We start from the raw sequence: 24,988 nt of genomic DNA, 5'->3' as shown, positions 1-24,988 counted from the left end.
CAGATCTACTCCATCTCAACAGGCTTGTTGGTAAATCTAGAGTGTGTTTCCATGAACAAGGAGCATGCTTAATATCAGAACCGACTCTCTAAGGATCTTGGTGATGGAAGTATAAACTGACTGCGGGCTTTTCGCTAACCAATGATCTCCAGTGCTTGTCATCAAAATTCTGCCAAAGCACTCTGACTGCTACATTGCTGTTTATCATGATGATACCTCAGATCTGTGCCCCAGAAGATTGTATGTTATGGCTGTAAGCTTACACTTGTATTTACATGAAAATCCGTCAAGACGTTACGAGGTTCTGCTTTGAACGGCTACCGCTTTGAGTATGTTTGTCAAGAGTGGTTTGTAAAGATTTGTGTTTGTTCCCGTAATGTAATTAGTAGTGCTCACTAAGGATTTGAACAAACCCTAATAACTCGTCCCTCATGTGCCACAAACATTAATGTTGCTTCAAATTATGGAACTTGTTGAAGAAAGGTGTCCTGTTAATTTTCTATGTGATTGGACTTCCCGAGACATGGTAAACGGACAATTGTGGCAGCAAATTTTACAAATTCTCAAAACATATAATTAATAATTAATTAATATATGATATAATAATAAGTATTATATTATATTATTATTTTTAATTATTTATTAATATGTATTATGTCTTTTTAGTCACACTTTATTTTAAGGTCCAATTATCGCTATTAACAAACCATTTTTGTTACTATGACATAACTATGACTTGACTTTTGCCTCAAACTCCTAATTTGATGCTTATTAATAGTTAGTAAGGTAGTTATTAAGTTTAGGTATTGGGTAGGATTAGGGATGTAGAATATGGTCATGCAAAATATGTGCTCTATACGTGTTAATAAGCAGCCAGTATGTTAATAATAACCATGCTAATAAGCAACTAGTTAATTGTGAGAATTGGTCCCTAAACTAAAGTGTTGCTATATTTTTCAACTATATTGAAAGCTGAAAAGTGTGCATCCTGATATTTAAACAGTTTTAGTTTAAAAATAGCACAGCAAAATATCAAGAGATGTGAAAGCATATGTAAATTTGGTTACAATTCAAATCAAAATATGTATTTTGAATATGCATGTATTATGAACACAATGTGGACAACAAATAACAAACAATAAGAATTCATAACATTATATTACAGTATTGTAGTCATTCTAATGTTATTTCAGTTGGATTTTAGTTAGAGTAGAACTGACTAATCTCAAATGTGGTCTAATTCTTATATGATAAAGATTATGACATGATTATACTAAATTTAAAGAAAGTTTTCATATTATTGGGCCGACTTTTGCACAGGCAAGCACCACTCACACCACATTCTTTGATTTGTGTGTGTGTGTGTGCATGCATTTATTTCATTATAACTTCTCAGCTGTAACCTAACATATAGTGAACAAAAGTGTAAAAATTCTTAGAACAGGTAATCGTGGACTGCGTGCATTGAGTTTGTCCTCGTTTCAAACTTATCCCACCTGAAGTGTGTCACCAGGTCTTGCGTCAGAACGTTCCAGAATGGACCACTGTGTCTATTCCCCCACTGGCCCCATTAATTAAGACCCATCATCAACCGTTCGCCCCCCGAGGGAGAGACAGACAAAATAATTAAAATGATCAATGAAGAGAAACTACAGCCCATCTAAAGGTGAACCCAGCCTTCACTCCCACATAAAACTAGACCACAGGCTTCGAAAAAAACACACTAATAACACATACGCTTTCTCGGAACCCAGAGCAACTTTTGTTTATATGATAATGATTATATTTAGACATAGATAGTACCTTCTGCTTAAGCACAAATTGCATTTTGTATCATAGAGGAATAGTTCACCCAAAAATATTATGTAATTGCTGTCATATACTTTCCTCTGTGGAACACAAAGGAGAAATGTATCCAAGCTGCTCTTTTCCATACAGTGAACATGGATGGTTACCAGGGACTGTCAAACTCCAAAAAGGACTGTAATATAGCTTTGCGTGAGGAACAGACAGAAAATTTGTTTATGATCTTCCACTCCACTGCAGCTCTCAAATCTCATTTGAACATGCACATAATAATTCATATTTGGCACATCAAAACACAGTTCCAGATGTGACACCAGTGACACTAAACGGTTGTGATGTTTTGTAACCGAATGCATCCAAATTTGAATTTGTAAAAGGGCTAATCATATTTCAGCAGTGTTGTTATTGTTAACTAAAACTGATTAAAACTACCTGAAAATAAGCTGAAATAAAATAAAAATATTAGTAAAAAAACTTGAAAATTAGAAATGCTGCAGGCTAAAGTACTTTTTTATGGCTAACTAAATTCTAAAACAAAAACTGAAAATATAAAAATGTTCAAAAGTTCAAAATATTAATCAATAATATATTAGTATTTATTTTTAGCTGTACAAAACAACTCGTTTTGCTGCTTGATACTGCAAATTGTTGTGTCTTACCATATTATTTTAGTGTATTATCTTAATTATGAACACAGGTGGTTTGTAATAATAATAATAATAATGATATTAATAATATGTTTAATTTATATAGCGCCTTTCCCAAGCTCAAGGACGTTCTACAAGGTACACCAAAGCAGCAAATATTGATTACAAAGAAACAATTTCATTGGACATTTGCCCAATTCAGTTACAAATAATGCAGTTGCATATAACACAGATTATGTAGTAAAGACAGAAATAGAAAACAAAACAGACAAATACACAATGTAAATTAGTGATAGTGTTGATTAAACAAATAAGTTTTAAGCTTATAATGCAAACACTTTGACCGTTTTCTGCACGTTCTTATTCTTCTCGTTATTTCCCTAATGAACCGGAAGTCTCGCCCATAGGCTTACTTCCACGTTTAAGAATAAGGTGGATGGGGAGGAAATTACAGCTTAAATTTAATTCTGTTCCTGACGAAGACTTCAGCATCATGTGGACATATGGAAATATATATTACTTTCACACCCCCTGGTTACCTTGTGTGTTCACTTCACAGAGAAGAGCAGCTTGGACATTCTGGTAAACATCAATTTTTCATGATTCATGGAAAAAAATGAAAGTCATTTAGGTTTTAAGGAACTTGAGAGTTAGCAAACAATGACAGAATTAAAATTTTGGGTGAATTAAAAATGCATTAAAATGCTTCAAAGAAAATCAGAAAATGCAAAAATGGCATCTTATCACTAGTCCACCTGTCTCTTTATTTACGTAAACAAGAGTTTCCAGGGATTAAGTCTTTTAACAAAATAAAATTAGTGGTGCATGTCATTAACAGCGATTCCGACAACACTTGCAGTTATAAATACATGGAAGAAAGCCAGAGCTCTGCATTATAGAGTTCCTTCCCACACAACTGAACATATGCAGATGCCCTTGCAGCCCGGCCTTGTCTGTTGAGTGTCTAATTAAGTGCATTTCACGCTCGTGTGGTCACTTTGACGAGGAGGTGACTGAGAATGACTGCGGGGTAATTGGACTGGATGTAACGTGCGCAGTCTCGAAACCACTTCCTGCCACCTTTGCCGTATACCGTGCTGTTTGTGTGTGAGTGCTCTAACACGCTGTACAGTTGGGAAGATTTCCATTGCCCGCATTTACCCTTGAAGAGGAGACCTGTCCTTCCTGTTTATTGCTGGAAGAAACACATCCATTGATTTTCATTAGGACCCTCCTGTCCGTGTCTGGCATTGCAGATAATCTTCCCCCCTCTGCGTGTGGAGCTCATTGCACCTCCAGCTGGAGTGGTTACGCCACGTGGGCTCCTCAGGTGGCATCTCACGTAGCCAGATGAACCTTTTCGGCATGAACCTCCCATGTAAAGGAAGACGCTGTCTTGCTGATAGATCAAGTGACCGATAGGTCTGAAATAGGACACAAATTACTTTTGTTCCAAGTAGTTGACCGTGTCCTACCTACACTGTAAAACAAAACTTGGTTTTGGCTTATGTGGCACCACAGTGAAATCTCATTGGTCCAACATGCATATGTTCATATTGGCTGTGATTGTGTTGCATCACTTTTGCTGACTTAATTAATGCTCCTGCTTTGACTGAAGAATGGATTGGTTCAACAGGGTTATCACAGTACAATATGTTTGAGAAGGATTACGTACACCACTTTGTGTCCCATTCAGCAGACACAAGGCCTTGTTAAAGAGTTACTATTATTATACCCGCTAGGCCTTCACGTAAAGGCTCATCTTGTTTCAGCCTGCCCTTTAATTTCATTTTTTTATTTCGGCACCATCAGAAAATGTGTCAAGAAGCCTAAATGAGGAGATGGGATAAGTGGTGAGAAAAATAAAAATGAGAAACGTGAAAGGTCAAACTAAATAGAGGATTTTTTCTCTATCTCTTAATAATACAAGTTCTCATTTAAACTCACTGGTTTCCTTCTGTTTTCCTAAAGAGATCTTATTGCACAGTTATGTAGCACTTGATCTGTTTCATCTGACGTCTGCTTTTGATATTAGTCAAGGTTTCTTGCATCAAAAAAGGTTAATTAATTTAGTTTTTAAGACCATTTTCTGTTTTTGCTACTGTGGCTTTAAGACTACTATATGTAAATGGCCTCTGTCCTACCAAAGCTAACACAGTTAATCAACGCTTTTTAAAATATAACAAATTTATTTCATTTATACAATATTTCAATATTTATGGGCCACACTCCAATTCTTGCTAACAAACCATTAACTATGACTTTTGCCTCAATAAACAATTTTTTTTAATTTGCTGCTTAATAATAGTTAATAAGGTAGTTGTTAAGTTTAGGTATTGGGTAAGATTCGGGATGTAGAATATGGTCATGCAGAATATGTGCTTTATAAGTACTAATAAACAGCCAATATACTAGTAATGTGCATGCTAATAAGCAACTAGTTAATAGTGTGAAATTTCCCTATAGATGTCCCTATAATAAAGTGTTACCTATTTATGTAAATGTATACAATTTATATGTGTATACATTGTGAATTGGCCATTTTTTCAATCGCTGTACAGCTGTACAATACACTGTAAAAGCAATTAATTAAACGGCGATTAAACCGATTGAGTATATTTGATGTAACTTATTTACAAAGCCAAAAATACCAAAAATTACAAAGTAAAGCACAAAAACTAGAAATAAAAAATAAAACTTGTGTTATTGATTTATTTAAATTCAGAATTTGTTTATGAATTTGTTATTTTAAATGTATGTATTTATTTATTTATTTATTTTTATTGAATCAAGCTGGTAGGCAAATGTGGGTGGTCATATGTTAATGAGCTCATAATTGTAAGGTCATAATGCAAATCGATATGACTCCTTTAATCGTGACTTCAGTGTTACTCTCATCTTTATGTTCACAGGCAGAGCCTGAAGGATTCTCTCATTTCCATTTGTACGTGTGCGCTGCCTTCCTGGTGCGATGGAGGAAAGAGATACTAGAGGAAAAGGATTTCCAGGTAAGATGTTTTTTTTTGTGTCGTGTTGTGCGGTCCCTGAGCCGCAGTGTGTGTCGTCCTTGCGTGAGACCCCTCCTCCCTCATTAACTTGCAGGGTTGAGGGGTCAGTGCGCCTGCATTAGTGTGATGACAACAGCAGCTGCTGTAAGGTGACATTGCACCGTCCCTTTGAGACTCTTCTATTTCCTGTCCCCTCTCACACTCACTTGTTCCATGTGATCGAGAGGTAAAGGGTTTAGGCATGGAGGCTTGGAGAGGGCGGATGTGTCACCAGAAGTACAATATGAATTTACTTATATAACCAAAATTCCATGTCTATTACTGGATTCTTGTGTCTTACTTTTCCTCATCTTGTCAATCACTCAACCATCCCAGCTCAATGCCTGCAAATTTTAGATTTGTATTATTTATTTATTTATTTATTTAGAAAGTCATGAGAATGTTTATAATATCTTAATATCTTCATGCCTTCTACTTGAATTTAGCAGATTAGAGCTGGGCAATAATATAGTTACTTTTTGCGATGATACAAGCAATCAAGCAGTTGAGATTTGCTATGTAGTGTATATATCATCCTACATACTATATACTGTATGTATGTAGATAAAGTTGGATATAATATATATTCAACTTTATATAGACAGCTGTACGATAATACAGTTTACATTTTTTGCAACGATATAAACAATTATGCAGCCGAGATTAGCATTTTTTTCTATTTACCAATTAAATAGTTTACACTTTTCGATTATATAACAATCAAGGAGTTGAGATTTGCAATATAGTATTTACTACTTGTATACCAAATGCATTAAAGGGATAGTTCACCCAAAAATGAAAATTCTGTCATTAATTACCTAACTTCATGTCGTACCAAACCTGTAAGACCTTCGTTCATCTTCGGAACACAAATTAAGATATTTTTGATGCATTCCGAGAGCTCTCCGACCCTCCATAGACGGCAACGATATTACCACGATCAACAAACAGAAACGTAGCAAGGACATCAGTAAAATAGTCCATGTGACATCAAAAAAAAAAAAAAAAAGTGTCTTTGTAATAAACATGTAATAACTGTCTCTGAAAGTCTTTTTCAGGTTAGCGTTACTCATCCAAAAATTTTTATTCTGTCATCATTTACTCTCATTTATGTCATTCTAAATGCATATGTTCTTTGATTTTTTTTTTCTTTTTCTTTTTTTTCTGTGGGACACAAATGGGGCGTTTTTGAATAATTAAAAACACTATGATTGAATCATCGAGTAATTGACCACTCACGGATCAGTGAATTAATCATTCTTTTGAGCCATTTCTTTTAAATGAACTGGTTGATTTAAATATGCAAACTTTCATTCAGGAATGGAACTCCCACTTTCTACCATTAATTCGGTTTCTTATCAGTTCCTTAATAATCAAGTCGCGTCCTACTTTTGACTTGTCCTGCCAAATATTCTGTTTGAGTCAGAATCACATAATTTTACAGGTTTGAAAAGCATTCAAAATGCAGAAATCTGAGTGAATCTTTTTTTCTTTCTAAATCTTTGTCTTCTCTTTAAACTTGCATCTCAGTGGAGTGAATAGACTGCTCAGTGTGTGTTGTTGAATATGCAGCGAGTCAGTGGTGTGTATCAGCAGTGTGTTGTTGTGGGGCGGTTGATTTATTGTGTTTACAGTGCCCAGTGATTCAGAATTATCCCCTGCACCAGCTCTGCAGCACGCGGCTGCTGTTTGGCATTCAGACAACAGCCCCGGGCCTCCGTCCTTACCCGCCTGTGCCATGTGTCAGCAGAGAGATTATTTCCCCTATTCTGTCTCCTTATCCTTTTGTTTCACTGTATATTCCTTCCCTTTTTTGCTGGTTTGTTTTCACACACATGATGTGATAAGCGATACCCTATTGTGCCCTGCAAGACATAGACCAGTTAGAGGTATAGTGGTTTTATGGGAGATCTGTGGCGAAGAGTTGACTTTTCTGCACCCAACCTATGATTTCACCTCCTCCAGTGCAATCTGTTCAGGTCAAGCTGCCCTAGACAAACAGTTCCCATACAATTCCTTGCTGCTTCTTGCCTTTTTTGAAGGGAAGAAGCAGGGAAGGCTGCTCTTAAAATAATTGGCTAGCTGTTTTCTGGAACATAGTGAGTTGCCTTTCTGTCTGCATAGGCAGATGCCTTCTAAGGAAATGAAGAATCTGATTTGGAAGGCTCTAGATAGGAAGCAACTCCCTGTGTGCTCTTCATGTTAGGCATACAAATGATTCAACTCATTTGTTTTCATGATGTTAGCATGTTGCTAAGCTATTGACACTACAGTCAATTATACAAACAGAATTTTGTCAAAATGGCCATCTTGGGGAATATCCTACCTACAAAAAGTTTACTTTGGTTATGTCTTATGTGAACATGAACATTTGGGAGAAAATCAGATGTGTGTCAGGATCCATGTAAAATATATGTGTTGTTGTCGTGAAGGTTTATCAGATGGCAAAAGAAAAAGGGTAGATTGATTAGAGAAAATTGGGACCAGTGACAATTTTTGCAGGGACTGTAAGAAATCTCAATTACTGGCAGAGTTGAAAAAAATTCATAGATGCACCAAGAGCTTGTAACACTCCAAAGAGAAAGGAAAAACTGAAATCGCATCATATGACCCCTTTAAGCCTTGTTGTTGCTGTGCATTCTGGGATTGTCTTCTCTGCAATGGATGTTGCAGCGCAGTGCCTCAATTTTGTTTAGGTAGACCGCCCTTTAGGTTACTGATAGTCATGCAATACACAATTTTGGGGTTCACATAGTATAATGGATAGTGTGCAAAGTGAAGGATTTTGTTTTAAAAGTGAAGATGGAACAAAAAATGGCACATCACTATATTTAAAGTTGGGATGTGCAATTTTATTTAACAATAGTGTCACCGAACAGTATAAGAAAAATAATCAGGGTTTTCAAACACGTTTACTGAACACTCTCCCTGTCTTCCATTAGTTGGATAAACAGATGTTGGTTAATCTTGGTTAAGCCAGTGTTTCAGTTAGGCTGGTGCAGATGTTAAAATAAACACAAAAGTATTTGAATAGTACCAGAGTTAATGCAAAATATCTTTAACACACCTAAAATAAGTATTCACGTACATATCGTCATAGAATCAAGACAATGGAAAACTCTCTAAAAGCAAAGTGCACTTCCATATAGGATAAGTTTGAAAATATCTATAAATTTGATTCTTCTCATGAAGATAATTTTGATTCAGTGGGAGAGATTGAGGGAATGACCTGACGTGAAGTATTAAATAAGTCTCCATTCAGTGAGTTACGAGACTGAGTTATGGTTCTATCCCAGCATATCAAACTGTGAAAATTAGTCTTGTCTTTTGGGACACTGGTCTTTCATAGCAGTTGGATTTCAGGATGTGTCTTAAAGATGGCCTCTGGCTTTTTCTCACTCCATTTAGCCCTTTATATATCTTTCTAAATATATAAAAGGCATTTTTATTCTGGAATTAGTTCTCAGGACAGGTTTCCAAGAAATACTTAAAGCCCCATATTTTCTCAGATCTAGTACACATGCAGTTTTGAAGAGAGATGGATTGATGGGCGGAATTTTTTTGTGATTTTTCAAGTATATCTTGCACACAGCAAGACTGTTTGGAATGGATTTTGAGAGATTGAGTTGCTAACGAAGGCTTTCTTAATGAGCATAACAGTTAATGGCTCTTGAAAATGAAATCAGAAATTGTATAAATCCTTAATTAAACGCAATCCATAATAAATTGTTGCTGTCGGTAAATTATGTTTATTTAAAGGAATTGTTTACCCATAAATGAATATTCAGTCTCAAAAGGAGATGCTTACTGTGATTTATAGTCTGCCAAGGATGTCCGAGCTTCAAAACGTTCAAAACGGATGTTCGAGCTAGTCCCATATAAATATTCAATGTCTCCTGAAATCATACAATTGTTTAGCATTATTTGCAAAAAAATCTTCCTCTTCAGTTTAGTGAAATGTTATTTGCACTCTCATGCAGTCAAATATGAAAACATTTTGCATCAGGTTAAACGTCAATAAAATCCAACGTCACTGGTTCTGTCTCAAGACCAATTGTTATTGACTTCAGACCTGGTGAGGCGCATCTTGATGGGCCAGTGTAATGCAAGTAAGATCAGATCATTTTAGGAGCTCACTTTCATTGTATAAAGAGGAACGGCCTGGATATTCTTCTATTGTATTCCACAGAAGTAAGTTAGTTAGTCTTACAAGTTAGAAATTGGATGAGAGTGAGAAAATAATGACCAGAATTTGACATTTTTGCATGAACTGTCCCTTTTAAACATAACAATCTAAATGATGTAGATATCCATGCGGGTTTATTAACGTGTCAGAGGAGTAGGTGTGTCTTGTGTTTCACTGTGACTTTTGTCTGACCCCCTGGTATTTCAGGGCATTCTTTAATGGCTTCTATTCTTGGCAGGAGGGCAATTAATGAGTATTGAAGCAGGGGGGAAATCTTTACTGGGACAGAGTAAAGGTTAAAAGGACTATACCACAGCGCCCTCACGGAAACCTGCTGTATGAACCAGTCTGACCCGCTTTTACCCTTCCTGCACTCCTCATAATGTGCATAATGATATATTGTCATCTTACCTGTAGGTATGGTTGGGGAACGAAAACCGTTCTTAATGAGAAATGGTACAGTTTTTGAAAAGATATTGGAGCTGAATGATGTTTGTGGTATTTGGTTCACGCAACATCTGCTTTTTTTGGCAAAGTGGGCATGAACAAGAATCTGAGCTAGTGTCAGGTTGTCATATTAATTTCTCTAGGCTGTATGCGTGTTCAACTTTCAGCCATGTTTCTTGCAGTTAAAAAATTGGTGCAAATGGCTTATTTTGTGGAATATAATTTCTACTTCATAGAAATCACACACATGAAATGCCTTACAGAACTAAATAAAAAATATAAAAAGCTGAGAATGATGCCCTGACAAACAAATTTAATACAGTGATGTATTTTAATTTGTTGCTTACAAAAATGCAATTAATCAAAATACACAATATACACAATGGAGAAAGCTCATTTTTGCCCCCATAATGGTGTTGTTACAGCATTTGCCAGCATTCTCTAAACCAGATGTATTCAATTGAAGTTCCAAAAGGCCAGTTGCTTCTGAGAATTCTTCTACAAAAAAAAAAAAATATATATATATATATATAATCTGTAAAAATAACTATATTTGCAGCATTGTTTTCTGCAGTGTTTTAGCAAAAGTATTGACCTATTTTGCTGCTCATTATGTTTCTGCTTCTGTTTTTAAAATAACTGCATCATCTGCAGCTCTTAATGGCACTTTAGTGTCTTTATAGAGAAGCAACGCACACAGGATGGGCTTGAATGGAAAAAAAATATTAGAAGATAACGGCAAAATATCATTACAATAAACGGCCCTGAGCGCTTGTGGTGCGAACCGCTCCTTTGTTTTGAAGTGCTGCTTACTTTATTTAGAAATGGTAAAATGGTGCTTCCATTGCCGTTATGCCTTGGTCTGGTTTGAACCAAGCCGAGGTCCTCACCCGGACCACCGTCCGCCATTTGGATATGCCTGCTCTAAACATTCCATGCTAACTAGCTAAACCTTCACGCCTTGGTTTGTGCTCAGTAGTTGATTGTGTCCTTCATAAGTATCAGTGTCTAATGCATAAGTTCTCCACTTGAGAAATAAAAGCTCCAGTTATAAGACTCTGCGCTCAACTAGACAATTCTTTTGAAGCAAAAAAGCGGTAAAAAAACAATGAAAGAAAATAAATTGGACGCTGGTGTGTTTTGATGAGAAGCTCTAATGCTTGGGTAAGTGAGCGTGGAGGCATAATGGCTGGCACTATCTGTGCTCTAAGCTCCTCGTATTCACTGCATTGTACTGCCGATACTAATGACTTCTGGGTTTTTTTTTCATACTTAAAATCACATCGAGGCAGGTAAAGATCCGAATGAAAGAGGCACAAGGCCATGTGCAGTTGAACATTGGCTATGAGCTGCCCGCGTCTTCCCTGCGGAGTAGCGCGGCAGGTTACAGACAGCCAAATGTCAACCCCTGATGCCATTTAGTGAGGGCAATATGCAGCAAATGAGCTCTCATTAGGGGTTTGTTTATCACGTAATGAGAAAGCCTTTGGTGCAGCTAACGGCCCGAGAACCTCTTCCCTCTTTTGTCTGTGATTACCAATTTACTCTCTTCATCGATGGGATTTCGTTTCGCTTTTTGGAGCCCCGTTGTCTCAAATGCCTGGTAGAATACAAAGACATATACTCGTTTTATTCATGAATAATCTAAATAACTATTTCAGCAGTCCCTTGTTAAAGGACAATGACTGTATCACACAGGCATTTTTGTTTTTCTCCTAACACGATGTTCCAAAAGCATAATTATACTGCCCCCTAAAATACAAATCCAAAACAAGAGAAATTTGTGTATGTGTATATCTCAATACAACTTTTCCAAACCCTATTGACAACATTTATTTTTTTTTAGCTTGCTTACTGGATGCTTTCTGGGATTGCCGCCACCTTCTGCAATATGTGCAGTTAAACCTTATATTTTAGCCAAAGATATCTTAGTAATGTTGCTGTCTGACATTTTGAACAGACTTTGGAAAACAAAGCGTTTGAGAGAGGCGGGGCATAGAGGACTTAGAATAATGTACAGTATTTGAAAAATAATGTGGTATTTGAACATTAAAGCATGTCAACATATTCTGTTACACCAAATACACAAAATAATGATCTTTAAAAAAGCATCATATGACCCCTATAAGAATTCTGCCTTAAAATGCTGTTTACTATGTTTCAAGCTCTCACAATGTTACAAAACACAGCTTGACTCTTCTTCCAGTGGGAGCATCACTTCGTTTGTCGAACAATAGTTATCTTAATCTATTCTCCCATGCTACCTGATTCAGGACATAGACAGTCATAACCTTCATTGCAGTCGTCTCTAAATAAACACATAGACATCTTTGAACTCACTCTGTTGTTATTAAGTTTTGCAGTCTCACTTGTGTCTCAAAGCTTTAACATGGCAGCTCATAGTCCTCTCTAACCGCTAAGACGCAGTCGGGTGTGAGCTCTGATAACGCGTTTATGCCTGGATGGAAGGAGAAATCGGAGAAATCAATCTTCCACTTTGGAGTTTTAATGGCTTGATTTAAATGGAGTTTACGGCAGAACGGGAGCTAGTTGAATCACAAAGCAGCGCTTTAATATGTGTGTGCGCATGCCAGCCAGCTATCTTTGGAAGAGTGTTGACTGCACAAGTACCCGCTGAAGCCTTAGTGCAAGACCCCAGGGCAGGCCTCTGCTATCTCTACAACACATGAAGCGGAAAACATGGAGTTATGTGCAATTATGATGTCCACCATACGCAAATGTGAGGCTTAATTAAAAGGGGGCTATATATTACGCTGTCCATGAAATGAGCTTGTTCCTTCTTTATGATGAACACCTTCAAACTGGCTTTATTAGTTGTGCATATTAATAGCTTGTGATGCGCGCTAGCTGGACATGAACACAGACAATATCTATATGATCCTTTGGTTATTTCTGGGCTTTATTCACGCTTAATTTAAAATTGCAACAAGCTCTTTGGTCAGTCTGTTCTATGTACTTACCACCCTGTAGTTTTTAGTTGTCTTTCCCCCTTCCACCCCAACTCGTGTCTTCACAGAAAATAATGAGGTTTTAAACCTAATTTATAATTTATTCCTGTGGTGGCAAAGCAGCATTTTTAGCAGTCATTACTACAGTCATATAATCCTTCAGAAATCATGCTAATATGATTCATGAGCAATGATGGAAACAGTTGTGCTGCTTAATATTTTTTTGGAACCTGTGATACTTTTTTTGATGAATAAGAAGTCTCAAATTGCTTGCCTTCAACTAGTGCAAAATGCTGCTGCCCGATTAGAGAATAGCCGTAAAAGCGCTCACATTACTCCAATTCTGGGGACCCTTCATTGGCTCCCTATTGAATTCAGAATTGATTTTAAAATTATTTTATTTGTATAAAAATCTTTACATGATCAAGCCCCCATTAATTTAGCTGAATTGCTGCACCCATATACTCCTTCCAGAAGCTTAAGATCAAGCGACCAGAATCTTTTTTTTTTAGTCCCAGACTCAAACGCAGAGGGGATCGAGCTTTTTCAGTGGTTGGGCTGCGGTCGTGGAATAACCTGCCTTTAGAAATTAGATTAGCCCCTTCTCTGACCACTTTTAAGTCTCTCCTAAAAACGTATCTGTTTTCCCTTGCTTATAATTAATCTTCTGTTATGGTCTTTGCTTAGTATTTTGTCTTCCAAGTGTCTATACTTTGTTCCCATGTTTTTATTAACATTTATTTAGTTATTTATATCATTGGGGCTAGACCCTGTCTTAATTGTGTTATTTAGTTATGCTGATTTCTGTATCTTTATTTAACTCGTTGAACCTCTGTACAGCACTTTGGTCAGTCGTGTGGCTGTTTTTTATACGTGCTATATAAATAAATTGAACTTGAACTTGAATAAAAAGTTTAAAAGAACAGCTTTTATTTAAAACAGAAGTATTTTGTAACTGCACAAGTCTGTACTATCACTTTTTATCAGTGTAACTTATCCTTGCTGAATGTTAAAGTATTAATTTATTGCGTTCCTCAGAAAATGAAAAAATCGAATTCTGTATGCAACACATCTTAAACTTTAATTTGCCCTGGATGTATTCACTAACTCCGCTACGAATAGAACAAATGCAAAGAATATTTCATCCCCGCTTTCCTCTTGTCTTTCGAAAATGACTGAATAAATAAAAGTAAAAGAAATGGCAAAGAACTCAGAGGGGAAGCAGGGTGGTTCACGCTTGTTACGTTCATTATGCTGCTAAATTAAAAAGCGATTTATATATACATAAAAACATGAGTTCACACACATTATGTAAAGAAAAACTTTTATTTTGGATGCAATTAATCGCAGTTAATCATTTGACAGCACTAGTCACATGTTCATGAGCAAATGGTTGTGATATCAGGCTTAAACTGTTCTGTTTTTTGCAGCTTAGTTTCAAGAGCAAGAAAAAAATCAGCTTGCCTTGTTTTCTGGCTGCTGCTGCACAGCAGTGCAAATGTCAAGCACTTTTTCAATTAACTTCCCATTTTGCATGCATATTGGATTTAAACAGTTCACAGCGAGCTGTAATTAAGTGCGATTCACTATCTAATTGTTTGTGGATCGAAAGTTTCATTTTGTTAAGGGCCTGCTTTGAATTCAAAGTGACTGTCATATCTCGATCCCTCTTGGGGGCCTCAGCAAGTTCATTATTAGTTGTTTTGTGTTTTGTAGAGTATAAGATTACAGTTAGTCAGAGGGGAATTTGCATGCAATTTTAAGAAACCCATCTCTCGAGATTTATAGTAGTGCAGATATTTTCCTTGCCATCTAGTTACTGAGTTATAGTGTTGACTCTATTAGGACGGTTGCATTGAAGGATTAGGTGAAATGAACTCTTCCTGATTAATCGAAAACCTAGCACATTTATCAGAGAACTTGTAATTTTGTCCACACTAGAGCTTCTGGAGCACTAACTCCGCTACGAATAGAACAAATGCAAAGAATATTTCATCCCCGCTTTCCTCTTGTCTTTCGAAAATGACTGAATAAATAAAAGTAAAAGAAATGGCAAAGAACTCAGAGGGGAAGCAGGGTGGTTCACGCTTGTTACGTTCATTATGCTGCTAAATTAAAAAGCGGCAACTATCAGCTCCTAATGTTTTGTCTCGTTCCACCTCAGGTGGTTCAAACAGCCGAAACTAAATGGATTCGCTGTCTGTGTGAATAACTGCGAGCAGACAAACTCTTAATTTGTTGTGCGGGCTCTTAGGGGCATGTGGCTGATTGGCTTACCGCTCAAACTTCTAAGCTAATACAGCTTTTAAACTCGTGTTCTTGAGTGTGTACTTCACTGTGATTCTCCATTTCTGAGATTCTTCAGTGCTAGAGTGACAGAAAAATGACGTATCTGTCGACAGTTTGGGATAGAAAGAAATATTGTTGTCACCTGAAAGAATTCTTATGATTGGCTTACCTCTCAAAATCTATTTCGTGCATGTGTTTATTAAAGCATTATATTATTAGCAGGATGAATACTGAATACTAAATATGGGCTTGTACGTAAATTTGGGCAGCCGCATGTAGTGCTGCCAAACGATAAATCGTGATATTCGTGAATCCATAATTAAAGTTTTTGTTTACATAATATATGTGTGTGTGCTGTGTAAATGTATGTGTATATAAATACACACACATGTATGTATATTTTTAAAATAGTTACATATTCAGAGAACTTGTAATTTTGTCCACACTAGAGCTTCTGGAGGAGACTCACCGGTAATGATTAATCGTCATACGTGCAGGTCCCGAATGAAGAGCAACCCTCCTGCCTGTAAATGTGCTTTAATACAGTTTAATGATAGAGTGTCACTGTTGTTGCAGGGAGCTCGCTCAACGAGAGGCAGGGACAATTTATCCGAAAAGAGACAAGGAAAAGCATGGAGGACTTAATATCCTGGAAGTAATTACAGCTCTGCTCCTTCCCCGTGCACCCGAATGCCGAGACTCAACCTATCGTTTCGCCGTCTTGCAGAAGCCTTGATAAACAAAGCTGTTTATAAAGTTCCTCGCAATCAATCACCACCTCTCTACCGGTTAGTCTCACGAGTGTTTAAAACACGGGGATCAAACGCTCAGAATCTGCAGAGCTGCGACTTTGCTGTTCGATGGAGTGACTGCGTCGCTGTTCTTGAGCCCCTGATCGATTCTTACAAATTCAGGAGGACTCAGCGAGAAGATGAGGGGCTAAAAGTCTTCGTTCGGCATAATCCTTGGTGGCAAACATTCCTTCACCAGTGCCGTGTATGTAGTAATCAGTCTCCGCTATGCCAAAGTTGTTTGCCAACAGCAGGCAGTATGAGGTGTCATTATGGTGCCAGTACAGAATGTCTGCATCAAATGCACACGATTGCAACTCTTTGTCTCTGATTATCTGTTCGACTTGAATGCTGTTAGGTTAGAGAACAATCATGTGGGATCCTTCATGTCAGTTAGCAACCACAATTCTATCATCACCGAAGATAAGACTAAACAGAAGAGAACAATCAAAATGCCTCGGGGAGCGTCCAGATAAATGGTGCCTCTGAAGAAAATCCTCCTTAAGTCAAAGTCATTATCTTTTCAGCATTTATTCGCCTTGCCGATTTAACTAGGCTTTTAGCCGTGTTTTTGTTCGTAATTAGGCCAACCTTTTAAACTAGCTTTACTGTACACCCTACGTTCCTCGCTTTTGGTGCTGTATGGTATTTATTATTGATGTCCAGTTGCACATTGTGACTTGATTAAAGTCTGTCCCAGTTTTTTGCTGTCAAACTGCAATGTAATATATGCATATGAGACAACTTGGGAATGGTGTCATAGGCGGTGTTGGCATTGGCTTTGCAATGGAAGATCTGGGCTAGTAATGGAAAAGGGAATATTCGTGAACCTGGAGAATTACTAGGATTCACCATTATCGCTGAGCCCTGGAGCAAGGCACTTAACCCCAGGGTACTCCAGAGGGACTGTTCCTGTTGGAAATGCAATATAAGTCACTTTAGATGAGACTGAATCCACTGCATGTCTAACTAAGTAACCGTCAGTTTATTGCAACATAAATATCCCGTTCCATTTTGAAAGCAGAACCATGCCTGATTCTCAAAATTCTATCCTGATGTTGTTTGCAATGTAACAGCACCAAGGCAGATTCGTAATGAGTCTGGCAACCATATTGACAGTTTAGATTTTACAAAAACTATGAATACATCTTTAAAAAAAAAAATGCAGGTAAAACCTTAATTCTTAATGTCAATATGATATTCAAACTGATTTATTTCTAATATATAACATACCACCACTGAAATCATTTTCTTTTAACAAGGAATGCACCAATTTGGAAATTGTCCAACTGCAATAACTTACAATTGTTAATATTTTGTATGCAATAACTGATATATTGAACAATATTGTTATCAATCGACTGTACAATTCAACTTAAAAGTCCAAATCTCTGTGTGTAATTTTAAATCAGGCTCAACTGTAGAGCACAGTCTTTCTTATTCCGCAATAATTAACAAATGTGGGCCTGTTATGAACCATTGTTATAAATAAATTATACTTTTGGGCGTTTATTTATTAATCTATCAAACCTACGCAAGAGCAATTTTGTTAGTATAGAAATGAATATGATGATTGTTATTATTTAGTTCATTTCTACCATTAATTTCTAAAGTTGAAAACCATGTTACATTTACAAATAAATCACATCATGGAGAAAAAAAAAATGGGTTGTGAAATTCATTTCATATTGACTGTAATGATGGCTATTGGCAATGTTATTATTGCATCTCATAACTAACAGTGTGCCATCCGTCTACATGCTCCAGAGAAAAATTCCCAAAATGCAACAAAAATTAACAGTGCTGCATCAATTCTGTTAGTTGGCTGTGTAGATCATTAGATACTTCCTTTATATCCAATTATTCGGCTTGGCTCATTACAAGTAATTAGTGTCCTAATCTAGTTATTTGTCGAAAACTAGGTTGTGATGACCGTGTTGATTAGGAGATTTGGCTATTACACGGATGGTTTTGTTTTAAGTATAGCTGACAACTGTTTTGCATACACATCAGTGGTGTAGTAAGGTATGCACTATATTCTTCAAATCTTCCTCAAAAACACATTTGTTTGAGTGTTCAGGTAGATTACTCTTCAAAGATCAAAGCTCTTGGACTAACACCTGCACAATCTTATAATGATCTTCAGGGATATTATTCACTATAAAATTTTTACATGTTCTCACTCTTGTTCATCAAACACTCTACTTGAATTCAAGGAGAACATGGGTACTTCACAAAAATTAGTGGACACAAATCAAAGCTTATGAAGGGTCTGTTGACATTTAACTAAAGATTTCATCTGCCGTTACCTGTTGGAGTGCAACATACTTTTGTGGAGGTTGTGTAAGGAAATGTTCAGACTGCGACAACAACTCCAAAACTCTTCAGCTGATTTAAATATATTCTTGAGTGTGGTTGTATAACATTAAGCACTTTACTTGGCTATCAAAGTCATTCCCTGTAGCATTGCTTCTGGAATCACATTTTTGGCACATCATCTTCATGACTTCTTACTCTGAGATAACAGAATCCTCAGGCTTGGCCACGTGTGTGTTATAGAATGTAGTATGATAAAAATCTGAGCTGTCAATTTAATATGTTAATGTACAATTTATTATGAAAAATTATGTGAATAAAAATTCATAAGACATTTCTCTATAATAAAACATTTCCCTGCCTTTGGAGTAATTCAGGCTTAAGGGGTTCGAAATATACTTACAATATCCTGAACTTCTAACATTGATGTTTGTTTACATACTCTAGAGACAAAGTCCCTAAATGCTATGAAAATGAACAGTCCCCAATCAATCACATTGGTTGGCTGTGTATCCTTTATATCACTCATTTATTTCCAATTATGTGGCTAGGCTCATTACTAAGTAATTACCTCTAATATAGTTATCTGTCGAGAAAAAAATAGACTGATTAGTATTTGATTTGACTATTACATGGATGGATTCATTTTAAATATAGTTGACTACTATAGTTACTGATAGCGGTATCCGTATAGAATATTATACTGTGCTCAAGTACTTAAAATGATCAGATACCCTAAAACAATTACGCAAGTACATCATTCATTACATAAATGTTGCCATAAAAATATGTACATTATGCAGAAAATCCCGGCATATAGCATATTAAAGCAGAAAAGCATTCTGAATGCTTTGGTAATCATACTCACAGCTGTCCATTTTAATACTCATATTAAATACTCAAGCTTCAGAGCTCTTTTTTTAGAGATCATAAAGATTTATTTTGGTGTTGTCCCTCGACTCATAGCATTTAATAACATGCCTCAATCGTGTACCTATGGAATTGCACAGGGAATTATGTACTCATTTTTATTTACATGGTCTTTGAATCATACATACGAGGGGTATATGAAAGTGTAATCAACACTTTTGTTATACAAACAATATTGTTATTACTCTGCTTTTTAATCTTAGTCTAATTGTCTGTGCTCAAGACAGAACCAAAGAAGACTGTTTAGTTTAATTTCTCACCTAGTGCCCCATGCGACAACTCTGAGAATGCAACACTCATTTGCATTGGCTTACAAATTATGTTCTATCGTGTTCCAGTATGCAGTGACGCGGGAAATCAAGCCTGTCTAGCTAGAAGCAATCTTCTTCACACACTTAGCTTTTTCAAAGATGTATTTGGGCCTTAAAGTGCTACGGCTTGAATTTCTGGAACCGTTGTGCCTGCTTTTTTTGTGCAGCATGCACTCCGTATCAGACATGTCAGCTTTCATCCATGCTTGTTTTCATTACACTCATCCCAAATGTGAAGAGAATGGCAGTTTTAGGTGCATTCAGTTGAAATGCTAAATCATCAAATGAGGATTTGGCTTATTAACTGTCAAATGTTTGCAAAACTTTGACGCTCTCTTTATTATAAGATACATTATTGCTTTTTTCCTGTACCCTTCTCTTCTACCTCTCTCACCTCCATCCATCCCCCTTGTACCCCGCTGTGATGGAGTATTAAGCGTTCTCATTCTCCTTCATCAGGGCCAGCAGGATAGGTGAATTAGGCTGGGAGATTGAGGCTCTAAGCCGCTCTAATGCAGTCATTGACTCTGAGGCCTGCTGGAGCCGCCTGACGCCGCCTTGAGTGAATTAGACTTGGCCTTCTATACCTAAGAGAAATGGGCTTCCACCGCCGAGGTCCTGACCGCACCGAGCGAGAAGAGAAACACAGCTTGACAGGCAGCTCGCTCTCTTCACCCTACACTTAAGATTGAGCAGTCGAAGAATCTGTGATTGAAAGTTATAATAATTTAGAGCGGTACGGTGGTGCTTTGTGATAGCCTGGCTTGACCCCGCTGAAGAAAAAAAAAATAAACAACTCTGTGCTGCGATACCTTCTCTTGTCTGCTGAACACCAAGTAAAACTCTTTCCAGAAAAGTGAAAGCATGTGGTTTACCTAGACAACACTTCCTCCCAGGATGTATGTGCATTAGGATGCCCAAATGTCTTCCATCAGCCAACTAGCTGATTATGCCCCTTTTGCAAATGTACTCGCTGGACGTTGGCAAGTTGCTGTACTGGGCTGTGTTCGCCGCATCACATAGATGCTAATTTGCATTGCTTTTGAATGTTTTCTCAACTTCGTTGACACAACTACATTGCATATTCAAACCATTACGAAAAGTCTAATCCAGGGTCTCCAAAGTCAGTCCTGGAGGGCTGGTGACCTGCAGAGTTTAGCTCCAATCCTAATTAAACACCTGAACCAGCTAATCAAGGTATTACTAGGCATGCTAGAAACTTCCAGACAGGTGTGTTGATGCTAGTTAGAGCTAAACTCTGCAGGACACTGGCCCTCCAGGACCGAGTTTGCAGACCCCTGGTCTAACTGGTCAACATGACCTTAAGTTGCTCTCATATGGCTAAGAAGTGCATCTGATCAAGTTTAAAAGATTCTAATCTGTAAGACCTTGGTTAGCTAGGTTCTGGTGTGTAGAAGCTAAACTCTACAGGACAGTGGACCTCAAGGGCCAAAGTTGCCCACCCCTGTTCTAAAGCAACTTTATATCACCAAGAAAAATGTCTGATAGGTGGACATGACCTTAAAGTATCCATAAATCTCAAATAAAAGCATCTGATTAGTGTACCTAATTCGAAAACAGGGCTGGGCAGCTCTGTCCCTCAATATCCACTTTCCTGGAGAAATTAGCTCCAACCCCGATCAGACTCGCGTGTCTCTGTAGCTTTTTAGTAATCTTGAAGTCCTTGATTAGTTTGTTCTTGTTTGATTAGGGTTGGAGCTGAACTCTGCAGGAAAGTTGGTCTTGAAGGCCAGAGTTGTTTGAATATGAACAAAGTCTCAGATTTAAAAAATGTTGTCAGTTTGATAAGAAATTCAAACAATCAATAACATTTTGGCATGCTTCAATGTGGCATTACCAATTACTGTAGCCGCCTGAGTTTAAGCATGTAAGCCTGATCATCTCTTCCTCTTTACTACTAGTTACTGCACAAAATTAACTTGAATGCACATCAGAAGGTATGTTTAAAAAAAGCAGTACAACTTATAGAAATGTTTCATGTCTCGTGTAATAGTTCAATTAGTGTTTCAATCCCAGAAAGACATCAATATAACAGCTTGTAAACAATTCCGGGTCATGTTACATTTACCTCAGAAAACCTACTCGATGATATCATCAATGACCTTGATAGTTAGCTGGAAAGGTGAACTCTAGAAAGGATCATTTTGCTAATTATATATGCACTATATTACAAATTCATTGTTTTACTTAATCTGTTCTTCAGTATTTTATGTATGATTGAATAAATCCTGAAAACAAGTCACGACATACCCTATTTAAATGTTTATATTTCAAAAAATAAACTGGAGTAGAAAGATAATTTATATAATTAATAAATTATAGTTTGCAGCATTTGTTAAGAGATTTTTTTCCTTGAAAAAAAAATTACATGTACTGTACCTTGATTGCCTATACGTCTAAATAAATCATTAATGCATTGAATTGAATCGATTGAATTTTAATCTAATTGCAAACATGTGATTTGAAATAGAATCATTTAGTTATTCAGAATGTCTATCCACTAGTTGATTAGACAAATGTATATCACTGTTGTGTTTGTGCATACAATCCTTTTTAACAAAATGTCTTTATCCTCCACAGGGTCTGATGATTCTGCTCCAGAATCTACCCACAATGCACTGGGGAAATGAGGAAGTTAGCGTTCTCCTAGCTGAAGCTTACCGGCTGAAGTTTGCATTTGCCGATGCCCCTAACCATTACAAAAGATGAGGCTTCGCCCAGCACAATCACTGAATATGACGAGCCCTACTGACCTCGGAGGCGCAACTGTCTGTGTAATGATACTGAACTGAAACCGTGACTTTTTTATGGAGATGGGAATATGGTCTGCAGCTGTTCCTGCCATTTTTTTTCTCCGCATTTCTACTAATATCAGCACTCCGAATGCCATGAGTCACCCAGATGTCAAAATCATGCTCTCTTGAAATACACTAATTTAATCTTTGTTTCTAAGGCTTTTCTATTTTTTATTTAATCACAACCTTTACCAAGATTTTTTTTTTTTTCAGTTCATTTAGACAGCAAGATTCTAGGAAGTAACAGCAACAGTAGGATGGATGCTGGCCCAATTGATTCATGGCAATAATAAGACGTCATTCAAAAAACATGGTTTATAAACATTCGCAGTAAGATCGTTTGGCTTAAACGGCGCCATACGAACACTTATTCTAACCTTGGTCTACCTCAGGAAGCAGCCAGGATTCGTAGGGTGTTCATTTTGTCTCTGTATGTGAACAGTGCCCATGAGGCTTTGCAGTGGAGTCAATACAATTTGCCTTATTTTGGCTGTTTGAGTTTTGCAAGGCACAGGTTCAGTGAACGAGCTGCAAACTGAAGAACTGATTCAATTTTTGCTTTCCCTGTTGCTCATGGCCCTGTCATTTTGACGTCCCATTTTGATATTGATATAATAATCCGTACTGACTGTACAGTGCTGTCATTAATTGATGTGTTTGGGGATATCCGCTTTTGACATTTTGTCAGTATTTGAACTGTGCGCAGCTTCAATCATGTCATCAGGCTTTTTCATTTGTGTGCCAGTTCTTACAACTAAATATAAGTGAAACTGCACTTGATAAGTCTATTTTCCTCCTTTTTGTACAAGATATATTCTATGAATCCGCTTTTTTAAATTCTTTCTTCTTTTTTTATATACTGTTTACATGAGCCTGTTAAGTTGTGCCTAACTCTAGAGATTGATGACGTCACAGATATTTATTTTACATTCATGATCATTTAGGATGTGGCAAAGCAGAACATTTGCCTTGACAACATTTACTCCTACATGAGCAGTGAATTCAGCAGCTCTACTGCTCTCCTTCGGCTGTTTGATGGGCCGTAGAATTGAAGGAATTTACTGTAACTGACATTCAGTGCCTGGACAACATGGAGTTACAGTACGAGCTATGTGGGGTTTTCTGGAAACCAAGTTTCTTGACTCCAAACTACAGAAACGTCAGAATGGATTTTAAAAGAGGTGCAACTGAAATGTTCTTGAATTAAATAGCTGTGTACAGAATTGTTTTCAGAGAGATGTAAATAGAAAAATGTGTAAATAAATACTATATATATGGTTATAATTTGTTGACTTGTTTAATGTGTGGTTTTGACTGATGACATTGGAGTAATGAAATTTGGGTAACACTTTAGTTTAGGGACCATTTCTCACTATCAACTAGTTGCTTGTTAGTATACGTATTACTAACATATTGGCTGTTAATTAGCACATATTAATGCCTTATTCGACATGACCATATTTTAGATCAGTCACTCTTTAACTACAATGTTTGCTTCAATAAACTGCTTATTAATAGTTAGTAAAGTAGTTGTTAATTTAGGTATGGGGTAGGATTAAGACATCTAAAGGTAACACTTTAGAATAGGGGCCAATTCTCACTATCAACTAGTTGCTTATTAGCATGCCTATTATTAACATATTGGCTGTTTATTAGTACTTATAAAGCACATATTCTGCATGACCAGATTCTGTCCAATACCTAAACTTAATAACTACCTTACTAACTATTAATGAGTTTGAGGCAAAAGTCGTAGTTAATGATTTGTTAATAGCTTGTTAATGGTTTGTGAATTGGACCTTAATAATTAACAGTGAGAATTGGTCCCTAAAGTTTTAATGAAATTTGTAAAAAAAAAAAAAAATTCTCAAAAACTAAATCATGCTGCACACACAAGAACACATTTTTTTTTATTTATGTGAAATCAATGTGTTTCAACTTTTTTAAATTGTGTTGGCATTTTTGCCGATTTTATTTGTAATAATTTATATGGAGTAAAAAAAAAGCTACTTGTGAATTCAAAATAAAAACAAAAACATGGAATATTGATTGGAATTATGCGAGGAGAAAGAAAATATGAAAGGATACAACCAATTTCACAAAATTAACTTTAATCAGACCATCCTATCAGACTGGCATTGCCTTGTCTCACCCTTAAAAATCTCAGATCCATGCTGTACCCTCATTAAAGCCATTTCAACCCCATGTTTTCGAAATTCCCATCGTTTTTGCTGTGTTTTTATATGGGGTAGGAAGTAGTCAGGTCCCTGTGGCCGCGTGCTGCAGGTTTGCTGATTAGAGTCTTAATATGCGCGTTGCATGCAGGGCGGGAGTTCCTCTCATTAGACTGACTGATGTTCACAGTGGCAGGTAATTAACGGCCCGCAGCAGCTCTGCCAGGCCATTCACATGAATTAAAAACACATTCAAATC

The 24,988-nt window shown here is 36.8% G+C and overlaps 1 protein-coding gene across 1 annotated transcript in view; it reads left to right on the top strand.

The window, feature by feature from the left end:
- Positions 1-23,794, top strand: part of LOC107716493 (TBC1 domain family member 22B-like) — a 102,441-nt gene extending 78,647 nt beyond the window's left edge. The window contains exons 9-10 of the mRNA XM_016522973.1: positions 5,366-5,461; positions 22,341-23,794. Coding sequence (XP_016378459.1) covers positions 5,366-5,461; positions 22,341-22,469 — 225 coding nt within the window. The 3' untranslated portion in view covers positions 22,470-23,794. The remainder of the gene's footprint in view (positions 1-5,365; positions 5,462-22,340) is intronic.
- The last annotated feature ends 1,194 nt before the right edge of the window (positions 23,795-24,988 follow it).

Source organism: Sinocyclocheilus rhinocerous, unplaced genomic scaffold, assembly GCF_001515625.1.
Source record: "Sinocyclocheilus rhinocerous isolate Xijiao unplaced genomic scaffold, SAMN03320098_v1.1 scaffold1141, whole genome shotgun sequence".
Classification (NCBI taxonomy): domain Eukaryota; kingdom Metazoa; phylum Chordata; class Actinopteri; order Cypriniformes; family Cyprinidae; genus Sinocyclocheilus; species Sinocyclocheilus rhinocerous.
The sequence above is the reverse complement of the archived record's forward strand: the minus strand, read 5'-3'. Positions and strand labels throughout refer to the sequence as shown.